This window comes from Triturus cristatus, chromosome 11 (assembly GCF_964204655.1).
Source record: "Triturus cristatus chromosome 11, aTriCri1.1, whole genome shotgun sequence".
In the NCBI taxonomy this organism is placed as follows: Eukaryota; Metazoa; Chordata; class Amphibia; order Caudata; family Salamandridae; genus Triturus; species Triturus cristatus.
In genome coordinates this window covers 518,123,246-518,143,813 of record NC_140594.1, presented here as the reverse complement: position 1 = coordinate 518,143,813, position 20,568 = coordinate 518,123,246, and the positions used below count along the sequence as shown (strand labels likewise).

Here is a 20,568-nt window from a genome sequence, read left to right as displayed (position 1 = left end):
GGGCTGCACTGAAAAGAAGTGAAGAACTTGCCAGAATAACATTACCTTGCTCAGATGAAAAAATATGTAAAATTGAGTAGCATGGCTTATCCTCTAGTACTTTGATTCTCAAATGTGACCAGCCAGAGCCCCCTTGCCCTCCCTGCAGGTGATGGGATGGCTAGAGAGCAATAAGTTGTAAAACTATCAATATGCATTGGTTCAGTAGCCCAGGTCTCATAACAGCATACTATATTGAATGTATGTATAAAGGATACCCAATCCTCATTGGTCAGCTTCTGCTGAATCCCAGCGATGTTCCATGATATCACTTGCAACCTCTGTCCCTGCCTTCTTTTAGCAGTAGTAATATTTTGGTTTATCTTTTGCTGTGCAAGGGACTCACAAGTTATGTCTAGGGCCGCACAGTTAAAATTTGGATTCAATTTAACCTTGTGGTTGCACCTTGGGAGCAGCAGGTGGCTTGGTCTGGTGCATGTAGGAAGACTACATTGTTTAATAATGTTTGCGACAAGAGGGAGGTGCGGTGTTTTGAGTTTCTCGCTTTTCTGATCTCTTCATTGATGCAAAAAGAACAATTGATGGACGGAATGCTGAACAATTGCATTTGTCGCCCTAAGTGGGAAGGTTTTGCCTAGATGTGGGCTTCATGCTCTGAATGCAACTGGAGTCAAGCTATCCTGGCTGATGAGGGGTGATAACCCGAAACCAGTCCTATGATGCCTGTTTCCAGTCCAGGGAGAACCGGTTCTTGCAGTTCGGGCTGGACTGTCCCCATGGGGAGCAGGGGCAAGGCTGATTTGTATATGACCGGGTCCACACTGAAATGGCAAGGTGAGCAAAAAAACTATGGATTTAGGTTTAGATCTCTTTATTGAGGGTAAATATTTGACATTGTTTAGCATTCTGTCCATTAATTGTTCTTTTTGCATTTGTTGCCCAAAGTGTGAAGGGTATGCCCAGATGTGGGTCAAGTGCTTGCAATGCCACTGGAGTAAAGCTATTGTGATTGATGAGGGGTGATACCTCAAAACAGGTCGTAGAAAGCTTGCTTCTGGTCTAGGGAGTATATTTTCTGGCAGTTTGGGCTGGATTTGTCCCATGGGGAGCAGGGTCAAGACTAATTTGCATGTGGCTGGGTCCAGACTGAAATGGCAATGTGCGCAAAAAAACAATGGTGTCAGGCCCAAATCTTTATACTGGGGTTGAATGTTTGACATTGTTCTTTTTGCACCTTCTTCTCAGGTCAGCATGGCAGTGTAGAACTGCACAAAAAGGCTCTGTAAAGGCAGGCACGAGCCATAGTTAATGAGCTCCCTAGGTGGGTGGCACAACTAGTGCTTCAGGTCTACTGACAGCCTTTAGCTTACAGGTACTGCACCTTACTAGGGACTTACAAGTAAATTAATTATGTTTTTTGGGTATAATCCAATGTTACTATTTTAAGGGCAGAGAGCACAGGCACTTTAGCACTGGTCAGCAGTGGTAAACTGTGCAGAGTCCTAAAAACAGCACAAACAAGTTCAGAAAAATGGAGGGAGGTAGACAAAAAGTTGGGGGAAGACCACCCTAAGAATGTCTGGTCTAACAACAACTTAAATGGGTGGCACGATCAGTGCTGCAGACCAACTAGTAGCATTTAATATCACAGGCCCTTGGCACATGTAGTGAGCTTTTCTTGGGACTTAAAAGTAAATTAAATATGCCAATTGGGTATAAGCCAATGTGACCGTGTTTGAGCAGAGAGCACATGCAATTTAGCACTGGTTAGCAGTGGGAAAGTGTGCAAAATCCTAAGGCCAGCAAAACCGAAGTCAGCAAAAATAGGAGGTCTGAAGGCAAAAAGTTAGGGGGAACCCACACCAAGGATAGCAGGTCTAATACCCAACAAGAGCAAGATACATGCCATCTTGAAACACAGATGTGCTATTGAATATAGGATGTGCCACAGCCTTCCTACTGTAAAATATGCTGCAAATCTTTCTGCTCGCAGGTATGTATTCTTAGGTTTGGATTTAGACTATTGTGGTCTTGGAGCTGCTTCCAGTAAAAAAGGCATATTAACTCTATCAATGAGCATTGAGTTATTGTGATTGTGGAAATCCCACCACTGGAATCTCTTTTTGCTGCACTACAGGGTCAAGCAGGGCACAGGGGTAATTCCTCAAAGAAGCATCTTAGGTCATCCTCCCTATCTATGGTGAGTGATCCACACTCATGCCTAGGTAAGAGGACTTTCACCAAAACAGCGAGTAATGTGTCACTAACATTCTGGGAAACACCCTTGTAGCAGTTTTGGATGGCAAGATAAATGATATTGGCAATGTACTCATACTCTGAGACTCTATTTCTTGTGTCCATGTTTACTTGCATATATTCCAAATATTCCAAAATAGGGCTTATTGACATTTCTGCAGGTGAATTCACTCAAAGGTAGCTTCTGTGATGTTGGATATGGTCATGTTGGTGGAAACAGTTCAGTTGCACTATTGAAGAACTCTGAATATGGCAGAATTAATATTGCAACACTGGCAATGACCTAACATTTCTCCATATTGGTAGTTAGAATTGGATTATAGTGGAGTAGAAACTGGGTATAGGAGGAGCAGCTCACGCTCACCTTCCTTTGCATTTAAAGTGTTATGCTACTACTCTGGCAGTGTCCAATGAAAGGGTTCTCCAATCTATGTTTGAAGAGTGGAAAGAGTTGCGAGTATGCTGTTTGCTACAGTAAGTTCTTTTTTCAATTTTACCATTGGTAATAGTATGAATGTCTGAACCACTAACCTGCATTTTAGTACTTGCCAAATGGTGAATGATATACTTGTTAGTGAAGAGCAAAAGAGATTACTAAAGGGGTAATTTAGAATTTGACAGAGCAGGAGTTCTATAACTGTAAGTTGATAGGGGGGCACCTACCCCACCAAAACTCACAATGTTTCTGCTCATTTAGAGGGAGTAGTATTGTAGGGTTTGCACCACCAGCATCCTTAGCTAGCTTCGGCGGAGGAACTCTTGACCTGGCGACCCATTCACCACTAGGCCACTAGGTTTTAGTAACAGTTGCCCCACTCTATGAAGGGCAGGGTGGCTATGGCTGGATTTCCCTACCCAGGAATGCCATGTAAACCATGGGAGTTGCAGGCAGGAAAATCTATCAGTGGCCCGACCCACAGGGTTAAAAACAGTCCTGCATGTTAGAGCCATTGACTGTTTGTTTTGCACAAACTTACTTCTGCTTTGAGAGTTTGTTTAAAGCAAGGAGAAATTGAAAACTGAAATTTTATTTGCTACTCCTGACAAGGCATTGCTGATCACGGGAAAAGCAATGCAGCATCTTTCCTGCATTACACTGACCCTACAGGGGAGACCTCGAAGTAGTGGATCATATGTAGGTTCAGAGACACCATTAGTCAGGCAGAGATCCCTAAAAGGAGTGGGAGGTCTTCAGCCAGCGGAGAAGAGATCATGGACTCTAGTAACACAGCAGGTTGGTGGTCTGCCCATCTGGATGTAAAAATGACCCTCTAAGTACTGTTCCATGAAACCAACTCCAGGTCTGTACTGAGGTGACCAGAGAAATGAGCGGGCAACAGGTTCCTTGACCTGGTCTTAGGGATAGCCCATAAAGACATTGGCCCTGATTACGAGGTCGGTTAGAGTTGCTTGCAACCGACATCGCTGCGAATTGGGAACGACTGACCTCAGGTCGGCAGTTCTAATGCCACAATTAGGATGCAACTGCACATAATGCGGTCGCAAACTTCAATTTTTCAATGGGAGCTGGTGCGGCAGGCCGAAACCGCCTGCTGCACAAGCTCTCATTGAAAAAGTCGCTTTCTGACAGCCTTGCCATGTCAGAAAGGGCGACCTGGAAAGGCTGTCAAAAACGACATCATAATCCTGATGACAGAAATCCCTTCCTTAAGGGATTATGAGGAGCTTCCGATGGACGCCCGTCCAAATGTGTCAGTCGGTCCCTCCAAATGCTGCCCCACAGCTGTTGATGTGGTTGAAACCGCTACGACAAGCTGTCAGTTGCGGTTCGACCCGCCTCATAATGAGGCCCATTGCATCATTGTAAATCACCCCATGGCTGCCTGCACAGCAGGTGGTGGGTGAAGGTAGAAATGTGGGCCTTAGCAGAAGGGATGGCATTAAGGGCTGAGGAAGCTAGAGGATTGCGTAGATGGCCAATTGCAGACCTATGGCAGGAGGTGGTAGCTAGTTTTTAGGTCTCGGCTCCAGATTGCTTATGCCTTGAAAAAATACCTGTTGTATGTACTTTATGAGCTTCATGCATGTGTCATGCCTCTTCTCGTCTTTAGCCCTCCCAGAAAGCAGGAACCGGGTTATGCTACTTATACACAGTAGCCATTTTAAGAAATGTTTTTGGGACTCATTTTTTTATTTGTCTTGGATTTCAGTTCTCTTGCTTTGTCTTCTGTCTCTTTTTTTAAATGCAGTTTTATGTGGCACAGACACCACCTGAATGTATTATTAGAGGGCTTTATGTGAGTGCCAGTTAATTTACACATAGACACATTCATTTCTGTAGGAACAGGGAGATTAAGTGAGTTGCCTCGAAGCACTGGATGTTGTGCCAACGCCAAAAGAGCGGTTTACATGTGCACCAATTACTTTACACAAGAACGAGTTTGCTTTTGTAGGAACAGGGAGTTAAAGGGCCAAAATTAGATCTTGGCCGCCAGACTGGCAGACTGGCAGCCCACCAGTGCAGCTGACAGCAGTCCATCCACCCTATCTAGATGCATGCCCAATAGATGGAAGACCACGTGGTAGGGGTCTTCTGTGCTTGTAAACTAGCTGCCATTACCATCCTGACACCACTAAGTCACCCCATTAAGAATTCCCCTGGGTGTCTAGTTTAAAAAAAAGTGTAGGTTTGCTAGGTTTTTCTAGGTACCAGCTGGGCTAGGGTCCAAAAGTCACAGCTGGGCACATTGCAAAAAAAGGGTCAGTTTTCACTGGAAAAATGTGATGTGTTCACGTTGTGTTTTGGGACGTTTCCTGTTGCGGGCACTAGGCCTACCCACACAAGTGAGGTACCATTTTTATCGAGAGACTTTGAGGAATGCAGAGTGTGTGAATGTTTGTGAATACACCAGGATTCCAGAATTTTCCATCACAAAAATGTGAGTAAAATGTGTTCATTTTTTCAAAGTTTGAGGTTTGCAAGGGATTCTGGGGAAAATAACTAGGTGAGAGCCACACACGTCACCACATCGTGGATTTCCCTAGGTGTCTAGTTTTCAAAAATGTATAGGTTTGCTATTTTTCCTTAGGTGCTGGCAGGGCCAGGATCCAAAATCCAAAACTAGGCACATTGCGAAAAAAAAGTCAGTTTTCACTGAAAAAATGTGATGTGTACAAGTTGCGTTTTGGGCCATTTCCTGTCGCGGGTATTAGGCCTAACCCACAAGCGAGGTACCATTTTTATCAGGAGACTTTGATGAATGCTGGTTCAGGTGTAAGTTTGTACCTCCTCACAGATTCTAGAACGTTCCATCATAGAAATGTGAGTTAAAATTTGTTTTTTGACAAAGTTTGAGGTTTGCAAAGGATTCTGAGAAACAGAACCTGGTGAGAGCCACTCAAGTCACCTCATCCGGGATTCCCCTGGGTGTTTAGTTTTTAAACGTGTATTGGATTGCTAGGTTTCCCTGGGTGCCAGCTGAACTTGTATCCAAAATCCACAGCTAGGCACACTGTAAAAAAAGGGTCAGTTTTCACTGGAAAAATTTGATGTGTCTGAGTTTCGTGTTGGGCTGCTTCGTGTCACAGGCACTAGGCCTACCCACACAAGTGAGATACCATTTTTATTGGGACTTAGGGGAACACAGAATAGTCGAACAAGTGTTATTACCAATTGACTTAGTTTGCATTTCTGCCTTCCAAATGTAAGATCATTTTAAAAAAGAAGTAATTTTGAAAAATGACTCTAAGTGACATGCTTGTATGGGTACCTACAATTTTGGAGATGCGCAAATGACAACTGCTTCTAAACTATATATTTTGTTCCCATTTTGGAAATATATAGGTTTCCTTGGTATCTATGTTTCACTCTTTATATTTTATCAAATGAATTGCTAAATACCCGGTACACTATGAAAAACCATTGCAAGTTGCAGCTCAGTTACTGGCCCTGGGTCCCTCGGGATCTTGGTGAACCTACAAGTCTTATATATCCCCACAACCAAAAGAGTCCAGCAGATGTAACAGTATATTGCTTTCAAAACTTTTTCATACTTAGAAGAAGTTACAGGTAAAAACGTTCTCAACTGAATTTCCATATTTTTTATTTTCAACTGTTAGTTTCTATAAAAAAACACTTTGAAGGATCTACACAAATGACCCCTTGCTCAATTCATAATTTTGTCTACTTTTCACAATTGTATAGCTTTGCAGGATCTATTATCGCTTTCATACCCATTTCTACCACTAACTCGAAGGAGGTTGAATGCACAAAAAATAGCAAAAATAGGCTATGTCCCAGTAAAATGCCAAAACTTTGTAGGTAATGTTGGTTTTCCGACAAAAGTATGCCTGTCCCTGAAAGCTCAGAAGATGGTGATTTCAGCACCACAAACAATTTGTTGATACCATTTGCAGGGGAAAAACAGACGCTTTCTTCTGCAGCACTTCTTTCTCATTTATAAAAATGAAAAAAATTCCTGTAGTTTGGCTAATTTCTGGGTTCCTTCCAGGGGAATCCACAAAGCGTGAGTACATTTCGAATCCTCAGGGTGTTGGAAAAAAGGACGCAAATTTGACTTGGATACCTTATATGGACAAAAAGTTACAGGGCCCTAAGCGCAAACTACCCAAAATGGCCAAAAAAGGCTTAGCCCTGAGGGGTGATGGGGGAGGAGGCTTAGCAGTGAAGGGGTTAAAGATGTATGATGGATTATTTTATTTCCTCTCTCTAATTGATGAGCAGGGGTATTAGGCAGCCCTTAGGTCTTCCTCTGTGAATGACACAACGTTGACTCACTGAATGATTTTCTGGGAATGTTAGTTCCCAGTGTTTGCTGATGTATAGGTTTGTTGTTTGTGCAGATTCTTTCCCAGGCAGAAAAAAATAAATCTATATTGTTGTACTGACTTTGAGCTCAAACATCAATAAAGCAATTTCAAATAAAAAGTACTGCTCTATGAAACCTATAAACTGTGATGAAACTCTTGTGGTCTCTGTGTATTGTTTTCCAGCTGATCCAGTGATTTTTAATTGTTCATCATGAGCCAGTGCTTGCTACCCAGATGACACATTTGTTCTCTCGCTTGCCTTACAGGCCTCCACCACCGAAAGTATTCAGCTCGTGCAGTAAAAACCAGTATCAGAAATTCATTCTAAGTGAGATGCCTATGTGTGTGAAAAATAAACCGGATCTGAGCGATCTCATACCTCCTCCTGTGTGTGGAAATGGCTACATTGAGGCAAATGAACAGTGCGACTGTGGTACACCGGAGGTAACTGGTGCTCGCATAGATATAGCAATATCTGTAATTTCAACCGATGCATAACAGATAGCAAGATATTTTGGAGATATAATGACACAGAAGTATCTAGTAACTTAATATAAGACTGGTTGTCTGTTTTACAAATAATATAAATATAATTCCCTGTGAGCTAGTGAATAGATGGGGCTTTGACGAAGAGGATTTTGATGTTTTAACATGTGAACAGGAATTTGTGTTTTAGCCGTTGAATATAATTTAAACAACTCTATGTTCTTTCTTTTTCATTTTACATTCTGTAAATACATTCAAAGGTTTATAGAGAAGTGCAAGGCGCTTGGATTCTGCTAGAAGGAGACTAGTTCTCTAGATTCCCTAAGTTCTCTAAGTCATACTTTAAAGATTATTAAGACTGGGTTCTGCACGACGAGGTGTTGACAGACATCTTCCGGGAATGGGTTCATCCAACAACTGATCTTTTTGCAGTCGACACCAACAAAAAATGCCAAGACTTCACATCATCATACTACCGACCAGGGACAAAAGGAAATGCCCTTTTAATCGATTGGTCAGGGGACTTTTTCTACACTTTTCCGCCACTTCCTCCCATTCCGAGGTTCATAACCAAACTCTACACCTCCAGAGCGAGGATGATCCTTATTGCACCAGAATGGCCATGGAAGTGGTGGTACCCGGACCATCTACTTCTCTCAGAGCATCCACACAGGAGGCTGCAGTGCAGACCGGATCTCCTCTCCAAAATTAACGGGAGAATTCATCATCCCAACTTTCCCTCACTGAACTTGGCAGCATGGCTCCAGAGGTCCTTCAATATGGCCATCTAGGACTACCTCAGGAGTGCATGAATTTTTAAAGGAATCAAGGAGGCCTTCCATGAGACAATTTTATGGATTTAAATGAAAGAGATTGAAGAACCTAGACCTTATGGGCCTGGCGGCGCAGGGTACGCCTTAATCTTCTGAGTTCACCTGCTTTGTCGGACAGAGACACGGGACACTCCGTTAGGCGTAGAAGATAAGGTTTTTTAGCTGCAGCTACGTACAGTTGTCCCAGAAATACACTCGGTATGTTCTTAGGAGACTGCCGCTTTACTTCGTCGTGCACAATCTTTTATAATACACATATTCACAAAGAACACTCCCAATGCATACAGGGTTAGCCAATGAGAAGAATGTGAAAACAAGATATTAAGTAACTCAAATAAGTCTCTCTCAACTGTGTTTGTCACCCGTCCCCACAAGTTAATCAGTGTTAGTGTTTATAATTCGACTTGCAGGTGGCAAGACACATTTGTATGCCCTGGAGGACAGTTGTGAAATGAGAGAATACGAGTAAAGAATAGCGAAGGCCAGAGGATAAGATAAAGTCAGGAAAGAATGGTGCGAACCGACAGATAGTCGAAACAGGGATCAGTCAAACCAGACGAGGATTAGTGGAGTCGGCCAGACCCTGACATCAGCTTTAAACAGAGGCAGAAGGTTATTTGACATTTTGCAGTTGGAAGAGGGAAAACAACACCGCCTGAGTAAGGGCAACACAAAATAGCGGCAGGACATAAAATGGTGGCTAAATACGAACGGGATCGGAAAACTGAATTACCTCAGACCCTACTTTTGTCATTACTCAGGCAAAACGCACGGACTCATTTTAATCTGAGTCGACGTCAATGGCCATGAGGTCATTAAGCTGTTGCTGCAACATAATTTTAATACTCTCCGTCTTTCGAGACATAGGCCTTGGGACACACATAGTGGCACAAAGACCACAGATGGCGGGGCCACACTGCATACAGAGACAACAGGAAAAAATTATGGCCAAAACCACTCCTAGGAAGGTTAATACCTTCCATCCCCATTTGGACAGTAATCCCCAAAACCATTCCAATAAAGACCAATCTCCTTCGTCCTGATGAATTGACTCGGAGATCACATGTAATTTGGAGATGGCTTGGTATACCGTAGGGGCATCGTCAGGTATATAAATGCAACAGCTAGATCCGATCAATTTACAAACTACACCACGATCCGCAAGAATAACATCCAGAGCAATCCGGTTTTGCAATGTCATGAGACGATCCGCCTGAAGTTCAGCTGTGAGATTACTCAAGGCTCCCACAGTGACATCTATGGTAGCCTCAACAACACAAACCAATTGTCTCATGTTTCTACTGTTGGCCATGGGGCCCCAAAAAGGGAGAAATCCTTTAAGGAAATCACCTCCCTCTTGTCCTGCCGTGTCTTTGGAATCAATAATCCCTCTGCCATATCTGTTTCTGTGATGTCCCGAAGGAGCAGTGTATGTAGGAGGGAGAAGAAAGGCTATATAGCACGTTCCTGAAAAATCCGTAGGTAGCCACATGTAAGCTCTATCGAGGCAGACAAATTACGTGCCCTGGGATGGCACTAACGGTGGTGAATTCTGAGATGTTTAAATATAAGTATGGGAACAGAAATTTTTTCCTTGTCCAGTGTCAGTAGTCTGGCCATTCATTTGTAAACAAAGGTTACCTCGATGAGGCACAGTCCAAATTGGTGGAGATTTTCCCTGTTTAACTTTATCTGTAAGGCTAGTAACGTAACAAGTCACGTTCCAACCATCGTATGCCCGTTTCTCATCAACAGAAACCCTACTATTCTCCACAATTCTAGCCATAGCCACTATTCCTTTTAACAGAGAACTATGACTAAAATCTTGTCCACTACCATATGAACCAACTGGACGTCTAAATCGGTTCTGATATGCATTTGAAAACATCACAAAATAGGCCCAAGCGGAACCTTCATAAGAAAATGGAAGGGCGAAATATGGCATCCCTTTGTCTGTGGTATGAGGCATAAGGCCACACACCCAACAGTCAGTTGTGTTGACTACCAATTAGTGCTGATGCAACAACTGGACAAATGAATTGTTATAATATTCTGTTCTCCTGATTAGTTCCTGTTGGGGAAGCGTATGTAATTGATGTGGGGAGATAGTTGAATGAAAAGGCAAGGAAATAGAAGTAGGGACAGATTTGTGCTGCATAGCATGAACAATCCAACCTACACAAGCCAATAAGGTACTAAAAAACATAAGAACACACAATGTTATGCCACATCGACTGTACACTAATTTACAATATTTCTTTCTCATCTCTTCCTTCTTCTTATTCTTTCCCAATTTGACATCCATCCTCTCAAATAGTTGCTCACGGCAATCTTCCTTACTCACTTGGCTGTGATTATTAGCCGTCCTATGACAAGTCCTGGGGGCCTAGCCACTATACAGGTCACGAACCAAGACTCTTACCGTGACCCTGCAACCTGGACAGATGATACATGTCTAGGCCTGGGCGGTAAATTCCGTTCCGTTCGCGGAATTTGCGGAATTTGGGTAATTTCGCGTTCCGCGGAGAACGCGAAATTGCCCAAAAATCTGCGTTCCGCGACTTCGCGAAATTTTTTGCTTGTTCGCGTTCTCAATATGCGTGTTCGCGAGATATTTCACCCCGAGCACGCAAACAGTGATCGCGAACAAGAAAAAAGTATCGCGAACAAGCAATTCCGCGTGTTCGCGGAATTTCTGCGTGTTCGCGGAGATTTTTTACCGTTTCGCGGAGATTTGCGTAACGCGATTACGCAAATTCCGCCCACCCCTATACATGTCACGAAAGAGATGAAGTTCTTAGGTGTCCTTGACCAGTCTAGGCGTTAAATTATATTGAGTTCTGTTCAGTACAGTTTGGTCCTGAAATAGTGTCTGTGGATCTGTAGTGTTCAATCGGAGATGTGGCGGTACGGCTTCTTGTAAAACGTCGTCATTTTCTTTCTCTGACCAAGCTCCATCTAGGTGTGCACTACTGAAAGGTACAAACCGGGGGACCCTTTCGCCTTCAAAATCACCTACACCCTTACGGACCCACTGGTCAAAAGGCAAGGGCAAGGGCACCTTTTTGCAGTGCACGCCATGGATCCAGTTCTTTTTCCCTTCGACTTTCACTGCTGTACGTGTCACCAGGAGAACTTGTCGAGGCGCCTTCCAATGAGGTTCCAAATTTCTTGTCCCCTGAAAATTTTTCACACAGACCCAGTCTCCCGGTTGGATAGAATGACCTGGGTCTGTGGAGGCTTCTGGTAAAGCGTTTTGAACCTGTTGGTGGAGAACACGTAATTTAGTGGTGAGGTCATGTAAGTAGTCAATCAGCATTGGATACTGTATGTCAGAATGCTTTTTAGGGCGAGGGACTCCCCAAACATTAGCCGGGCGCCCAAAAACAACCTCGTATGGGCTGAGTCCCAAACGAGAATGTACAGCTGTTCTAGTGGATAGGAGAGCCAAAGGTAAAGCATCGGGCCAGGCAAGTCCCATGCTAGCCTGTACCTTTGCAAGCTTAAGTTTGAGAGTGCCGTTATAGCACTCTACCAAACCCGCTGATTGGGGATGGTTCGCTGCATGGAATTTCTGCCTGATACCAAGACCGGCACACAGCTTTTTCATAATTTGGCCCACAAATTCACTTCCATTGTCACTCCAGACAATGCGTGGCAAACCAAACCTAGGGAAGAACTCTTTTAGAAGAACTTTGGCAGTGGACAAAGCAGTGTTGTCTTTCAGGGGGTAGGCCTCTATCCATCTGGAGAAGGCACACACCACCACCAAAACATATTTGAGATTGTTGCATCGTTCCATGGGAATATAATCAATTTGCAACACCTCAAAAGGACATGTTGGGGGAGCAAAGTGACCTGCTGGAGTTGGGGTTCCCTTTCCTGGATTATGCATCAAGCATACGATACAATGCTTCACTAAATAATCTGCACATTTTGGAATCCCTTCGTTCAGCCACACTGGAGCCAGAAGCTTACATATTCCTTTCGCACTGATGTGGGCTGGACCATGTGCCATAGCAACTACAGGCAGTACATAGGCATCTGGTAACAGCCAACGCTGATGTTCTGACAATTCTATCCAACATCCCTTCGCATCTAACATTCCTGTACTCTCTTTCCACTTACTCAACTCTTTCTCTGTACCCTCTCCTTGAATCGATCTCACACTTTCTATTGTATCCTCACACATTCCTTTTTCCTTGACCCAATTGGCAGGGCCCGCAACATACATGTGACTTATAGCATCTCTGGCTGTTTCTTTCGCTACCTCATCCGCAAAAGCATTCCCGCGACCAACATCATCAGTAATCCTCTTATGCGCACTACACTTTATGATTGCTATCTGGGTAGGCAAAGCAAGTGACTCAAGAAGATCAGTTACCAACTGACCATGCTGTATTTTAGTACCGTGGGAGGTAAAGAATCCTCTTTCCTTTCACAAACGACCAAAACTATGTGCCACACCAAACGCATACTGGCTGTCGGTATATACATTCACTCTCTTCCCTTTAGATAACACACACGCTCTGGTCAAATCTATCAGTTCAGCTGCCTGAGCTGAATTATGTCTGATGCGTGCTGTCTCCACGATTGTATACAAGGTGGTTACAGCATAAGCTGAAGTTGTTTCACCATTAGGGAGTTTAAAACAAGAACCATCCACCTATAAGATCCCATCCGGGTCCATTAGTGGTGTATCTTTCAAATCAATCCTACCTTTTGTCTCATCCTCAGTACGGTGAAAACAATCATGTTGTTCCTGAATACCTTTCTCCTCTGGAAGAGGTAACAATGTGGCTGGATTTAAAGTGTTACATCGTTTGATTTGCACATGCCTAGCCAAGAGCGTCAGCTCATACCCAGACAAGCGAGCACTTGTGAGATGCTGCGTTTTCGTTCTATTTAGCAAGGTATCCACTGCATGTGGTACCATAACAATAAGAGTGTTATCCAGCACCACTCCAGCAGACTGAGGAATACAAATTGCTGCTGCTGTAGCTTTAAGACAACTAGGCACACACTTCTCTTTGTGTGGATGGCACAGACATTTGTGCAATTGCTTGAATACGTTCTGGGGTCAGTCGCCTTCCCTCCTTCGACAAGAGATGACCTAAATAGGTAACCTCTTGACGGGCATATTGTAATTTAGAAGGTGAAACCTTATGGTGGAGGTCAGACAAGTGACGCAATAGTGCAATAGTCACGTTCTTGCAAATATCCTCTGAATCAGCAGCAATCAATAAATCATCCACATACTGAATAAGGGTAGCACCTGGCGGCAAAGGAAAAGCATCAAGCTGGCACTTCAGAGCTTGGCTATAGATGGAGGGACTTTCACAATAGCCTTGGGGTGCGCGCTTGAACCGGAAACTTCGGCCTCCTAAAGAGAAGCCAAAAATATCCCTACTCTCTTCAGCAATGGGGATGCTGAAGTAAGCATTTTTCAGATCAATAAAAGAAAACCAAGCTGCCGAGGCTGCCGTAGCCCAAAGTGTTGCGGGGAGAGAGCACTTCAGGTGGAAATTGATCTTTAGACAAATACATTGGAGAAGTCCGTTTCTGCCCTAAAGCCAGATGTACACCAGAAGGAGAACAATATATCGTTGCATGCAATCTTTTCAATAAATCCAAACCCAACAGGTTTTCGCCGCAACCAGTCGTTAAAAGAAGCGGAGCTTCCAAATCATAAGAACCAATTGAAATAGGCAGAGGACAAGATACCGGGCTATGAACTGGGGCACCAGAAAATCCTACGGATACGTTTGTTAAGCCAGACAAGGGTGCCCCAGGGAGTTTGGAGTGAATAATAGAACTTCTCATCGCACCAGTATCTAAAAGAAATGGCTCTGAAACACCCATTGTTGTAACATTAACATAAGGCCCATTCTGATCTACTGGAATCGATACAACTCCCTCACTTTGTCTATGGCTGTCCTAGTTAGCATGAAGACCGTCATTCTCGCCTTCAACATAGTAATCATCGTTGGAATACTGTGTAGACTGAGTATTTTGCTGATCAAAGTAGTTCATAGAATGTGGAGGTGGAAGGGAACGCTGTGTCTGGGGCGACATACCTCGACCTCTACCCCTGGGCGCTAACTGGGAACCACCACAACCTCTTGGAGTAGATAGTCCTCCAAAAAGCCAGAGAAATGTTCAGAGTCCCAATGAATTAGACATAAGGACAGGGGACAAGGTATTAGGCGATACAGGAGAGGAACTGGCAGTTATAAGGGGAGCCGAAGGCAAAGGAGATTGATGTTTAGGAGATGGAGACAAAGGAATCGGTGGCACAGGAGGTGGGAGTGGCAATACCGGAAGGGGCAAATGTGGAAGAACCGGAACAGGTGGGGGGACGACAGGCAACTGAACAGGTTGTAACAACGGGGGTGCATTAGCACCTTGTACATAGGGTGGAGGCAATCTCAATATGTGAGACATCAAAGGGTCTTCCTCCAGATCCTTACTTTTATCAGAAGGGGAAATAGGCAACACCGGATAGCATCTATCTATTGCCATACGATGCTGTCTCTCCGAAATTTCCATTGCATTATCAATCTCATTATCTTTAAACTACTGGGCAGCCTGTATAATCGTCATACTTTGTGCTTTCTTATCTCGTTTTGCCTGCTTAATTTCTTTCTGTTTGGCTTCCTTACGCCAGAGCGGAAAGAGCCAAACATTGCCAGCCGGGCTTGTCTTTCGAACAGTATCGCTTCCAAATTGTCTAATATGTCAGGCTCAAAACTACCATTCTGTGGCCACTGTAGAACGCCATCATTCTTCGTGTATCGGATCCATGTTTTATTAAAGGCAATGGGGCCGACACCATGTTTGAATAAAGCTCATAGGTGGGAGTTCCAACCGGAGGAATCGGACAAGAGTCCTCCAGCTGGGAATCCCTATGACAACCAAGGCAACATAACTTCCCAAACTTACTCAGACCAGGCATCGTTATTTCACTGGACTGTTAACAAACATCAAGGGGTTAAATCAAATAACACAGCACAAACGTACTCACCCCTTGGCTTCGGCTTTTGCAATAGCCGAATCAAAGATCCAAATCAAAACAAAATAGTGGGAGCTACCCATCAATACTTAACTAGTGTCTTCTTACGCCAACAGAGGCCCGTCTAATGTCTCGCGATACCAAACATCGTCGAAGGGACCAAAGCAGGGCGGCAGTCAGGGCAGCAGTCGTCAGCAGCCGTCGGAAAGGAGAAACCGCGCTGCAAAAGACCTTCGGACCACTTCGACATACAGGGGTCGCTTGACGTGGTTCGCGATTCCTCCAGAATTTTCTTGCGGGGCTCCTTACGATCCTCGGGCAGAACTGCTACCTCTGAAGCCGCCCCATGTATGGGTGCCAATTGAAGAACCTAGACCTTATGGGCCTGGCGGCGCAGGGTACGCCTTAATCTTCTGAGTTCACCTGCTTTGTCGGACAGAGACACGGGACACTCCGTTAGGCGTAGAAGATAAGGTTTATTAGCTGCAGCTAAGTACAGTTGTCCCAGAAGTACACTCGGTATGTTCTTAGGAGACTGCCGCTTTACTTTGTCACGCACAATCTTTTATAATACACATATTCACAAAGAACACTCCCAATGCATACAGGGTTAGCCAATGAGAAGAATGTGAAAACAAGATATTAAGTAACTCAAATAAGTCTCTCTCAACTGTGTTTGTCACCCGTCCCCACAAGTTAATCAGTGTTAGTGTTTACAATTCGACTTGCAGGTGGCAAGACACATTTGTATGCCCCGGAGGACAGTTGTGAAATGAGAGAATACGAGTAAAGAATAGCGAAGGCCAGAGGATAAGATAAAGTCATGAAAGAATGGTGCGAACGAACAGATAGTGGAGACAGGGATCAGTCAAACCAGACGAGGATTAGTGGAGTCGGCCAGACCCTGACATCAGCTTTAAACAGAGGCCGAAGGTTATTTGACATTTTGCAGTTGGAAGAGGGAAAACAACACCTCCTTCACTGTGCCGCCTGAGTGAGGGCAGCACAAAATAGTGGCAGGACACAAAATAGTGGCTAAATACGAACGGGATTGGAAAACTGAATTACCTCAAGATTCTACATGTGGTGTTCACAAAAGGGGTTCCAGCTGACCCAAGGGCAGGAGGAAGTAATTTTACCATATCTCCTGCACATGGCCAATTCAGTTTTCAAGTTTGCCTCCGTAAAAATGCACTTGGAAGCCAATAAGGCATATAGACAATCACTCTCCCAACCATCCTTCTTCCAGCTTCAGTTGGGTAAGGATTTTTTGCAAGGGTTAAGGACAGTCTTTCCTCTAATCCGCTCTCCTTCTCCTCCCTGGGAGCTCAATTTGGTTCTTTCGTAGCTCATGGGTCCTCCTTTTGAACAGATTCACAAAGCAACCCGTTAACATCTCATATGGAAGGTTGCCTTCTTGGTGGCAATCACTTTGGCTTGTACGGTGAGCAAGATCCAAGCTCTCTACTATAAAGAGCCATATATGGTGTTTCACAACAACAGGGTAGTAATGAGAACCAATCCTTCGTTTCTGCCTAAGGTGGTGCCTGACTTTCACATTAATCAGTCCATTTCGCTACCCACCTTTTCCCCTAATCTCACCACACCTGCTGAAAGATCTCTCCACTCTTTAGACCTAAAAAGAGTCCTAAAGTTATACCTAGACAAGTCTAAAGCTATTAGTAAGTCGGATCACTTGTTTGTAAATTACGGTTCCATCAGAACAGGTTTCCCAGCTTCTAAATGCTCCAACTCCAGATGGATAGTGTCATGTATCAAGCTGGTTTACCAGTTGTCTAATAAGCTCCTTGGAGCCACTCCCAGGGTTCATTCCACAAAAGGAAAGGCAGCTACTGTGGCTTAGTTGCACAATGTACCCATCTCTGAGATCTGCAAAGCAGCCACTTGTAGGTCGGTTCATATATTCACAAGACGCTAGTGTCTGGATTCAGGTGCAAGAGCAGGCCCCCAAATGGACCAGGCCTCTTTGAGGAATTTATTCCAAAGCTGAGCCTGATGCTCTTAATTTTTTTTGATTTGTCCGCAGAGGTAGAGGATGGGTTTGCTATTCGATTCAGTGCGTATGACTATTGTAATCCTAGTTCTCTTCAACGGGTATCCTCATCAAAGTCATAAGCAACCCACCCACCTCCACGGATAAATGCGCATTTATTAGTGGGTTTTCTTTGTGCCCTGATCTTCCAGTCTCTGCAAAGAACAACTGATCTAACTGTCACCCCCCCCCCCAAGACATGATGCAAAAGTAGGGGTCATGGCTGCCTTAAAGGCACCGTGCCAGTTTTGCTTTATTTTCTTTCAGTTCCTATACTGTTAAGATTCCAATGCAGCCTTTGGGCTAACAGAGCCTTCTGTGTTACATTGCAGCTTCTGCAGTTCATTAAAGAGAATTCAGGTGTCTCTTTTTCGTCTGTGTTTATTCTTCAAATGAGTATGTTTTTCTTTTTGAACAAGATAAAACAGGGTATATGTCTGTTGTTGCAGAAGCAAGTTTCTGACTTTTGTGAAGGCTACATTGGCATTTGTGGAAATATATATATATATATATATATATATAGATATAGAGATAGATAGATAGATAGATAGATAGATAGATAGATAGATAGATAGATAGATAGATAGATAGATAGATAGATAGATAGATAGATAGATAGATAGATAGATAGATAGATAGATAGATAGATAGATAGATAGATAGATAGATAGATAGATAGATAGATAGATAGATAGATAGATAGATAGATAGATAGATAGATAGATAGATAGATAGATAGATGATAGATGGATAGATAGATAGATATAGCTATTACCTACTGGCGATCGCTAGTAGGTAATTATAGTTAGGACCTAGTTTCCTTTGGAAAAGCGTTTTTGGATTTGCCAACATCTTTGGTGCCATTTAACGAATCTTTGCGAAAGTTTCAAACCGAATGGCCCTCCCTGGTCAGTTCCTGTCTTGAAAGTTTCGGAGTGATTCGTCAAGCGAGGTTGAGAAAAAAGGGGTGTCCCAAAACACGTTTTCTCCATGTTAATTTCCATAGGAACTTTTGTCGCAGCTACAGCCCGAACTGCTGAATGGAATTACACCAAATTAGGCAGAGAGGTAGCTCGTGGTCGAAAGTGCCCTATTTGCTTTCAATGTTGTAAATCCATTCAGGAGTTCCTGAGAAATTTAAAAATAAAAAATATCAATATCTGGTGAGCGCCGTGGAATAGCGAACCCTCCCGATCGCGAGCTTCATTCTGATTGGCAGCCAACACTCCAAACCAGGAAGCGCTGGCAGCCTTCTTGTGACTCGATAAAACCGAGTCACAAGAAAAAAGTAAAAAAAAGATAAAAAACACAAGAAAAGGGGGCAGGGTAGAAATACCCTGACCCCTAGGTCTGCTCATGGGGTCCCACAAGGACTGAATTCACACTAGGTGTGCAAATCTGGCTGAAAAAATAAAACAAAATTGAGCGCGGGCTCCCACACTTCATTTCTTTGAGCCCAAGGGAGGGCCAGGTCCCAGGGGCAATGAGGAAATTATATGCGGGGCACGCGGGAGCCGCTGCAGCCCTTTAGACCACCACCTCCCTGGGACTTAGTTCATCATATGCGGGGCCAGGGGGGGTGGGGTCCCAGGGACCAAAATAATAAAGTGAAGGGGGGCCACAAAGCCCACCTTCCATGGTCTCAGAACACCTCTCTGCAACTCATATTCTAAAATGGAGGGTTATTAGTAACTCAGGGAGTGTGGTGCTCTGCTCTATAAACGTAAGTGTTATTGAGCTATATTATCTATGGTGCAACCAGGTGAGGGGATAAGCCCTATAACCCCTATAATTCGTGTAGGAAACCCTACAATTTTACATATACAACCAAGTCCGGGGCACACATAAAAGATATTATAAAGTGATAATGAATCAACACAGTTCAAATGGATTCGCAAGCAAAAATCAGTTGTCTCGGTGGGTAGAAAGTTTCTTTGTCTTTATTCCATATGTTATTTGAGCAAAAAAGAAACCAGCCAACACGTGTTTTGTCGCAAATGGAAATTTATTCCACGACTTCCTCAGGGCTGTCTCATGCATAAAATGGTATCGGTAGTCACTCCGCCTGTGATAATTCCAACCCGGCTGGTCAAGTAGAAGTCCTATAGTAATGGACTACTCAATAAAAGATGCACCATAGTAATTGTGAACCAGTATTTGGATCTGCCGTGAGTATTCTGAAGGCTGTAGTCTGTACGTGTCCGTAATGAAGATCCAAAAGTGTGTGTGCTGTGGCTCCTCACGGCAGTGTGCTATGTTCCGAGTGTAGACACAGCGAAAGCACCCCGGTACATCCTCAGGACACAAGTGGACTTCATCCTCTGAGCAGCAGTGCACCAGAAGCCGCGTTTGCAGTGTGGTGTAAAAAGGGACGTGGCCTAGGAACACCTCTCTGCAACGCAGCTCTATGGCACTTACTGGAGGTACCTGGTGGGCTACTTGGTCTCCAGGGACCTTCAGGATTCAAGGGGACTTAATAGGGATGTTATTGAAATTAACATTTAAAAAACCTATGAAATTCAGTGAAAAAAAACATAGGTTTGAGGGACGTTATAGTTAGAAATTAGCATTTAAAAAAACTCAGAAATTCACAGAAAAAAACAAATGTTTCAGGGACGTTATAGTTAATTGGACATTTCACTCTTACAAAACCAGAGAAATTCGGCTGTTATAGTTAGTAGAGCTAACTATAACTCGTGCCCCCGCAATGCACTGCTGATAAAGTCACAAATTACATCACTCATGGCATGTTCAGTAACATCACTGATGACATCACTGATGACATCTCAAATGACATCACTGATTCCATCACTGATTACATCATCCATGTGATAATCTGATGCACTGCCTCACACCCAAAAAAACCTTTTATACACCCAGTCTAAAAAACAGACTACCAATATCGAAACCATAGACGGATTAAAAGCAGTTAGTTCATAGCCGCTCAATGAGTCCTAGGTCTACACACACACATCCACTCATTCACCCATACAGTAACTCATACATGCAGTCACTCATCAATACAGCACTATCATATGCACTCATGCACCGCCACTCATTCATAGACTTACCAACACACCTACTCAGTCATGCAAAAAATCAATCACACCCATTTACTCACATATACAGTTATACAC

At 43.7% G+C, this 20,568-nt stretch overlaps 1 protein-coding gene across 1 annotated transcript in view; it reads left to right on the top strand.

The window, feature by feature from the left end:
• The window catches only part of LOC146784501 (zinc metalloproteinase-disintegrin-like VLAIP-B), a 3,966,015-nt gene that overhangs the window by 2,132,484 nt on the left and 1,812,963 nt on the right, over positions 1-20,568 (top strand). Inside the window, exon 12 of the mRNA XM_085632966.1 lies at positions 7,314-7,491. Coding sequence (XP_085489092.1) covers positions 7,314-7,491 — 178 coding nt within the window. The remainder of the gene's footprint in view (positions 1-7,313; positions 7,492-20,568) is intronic.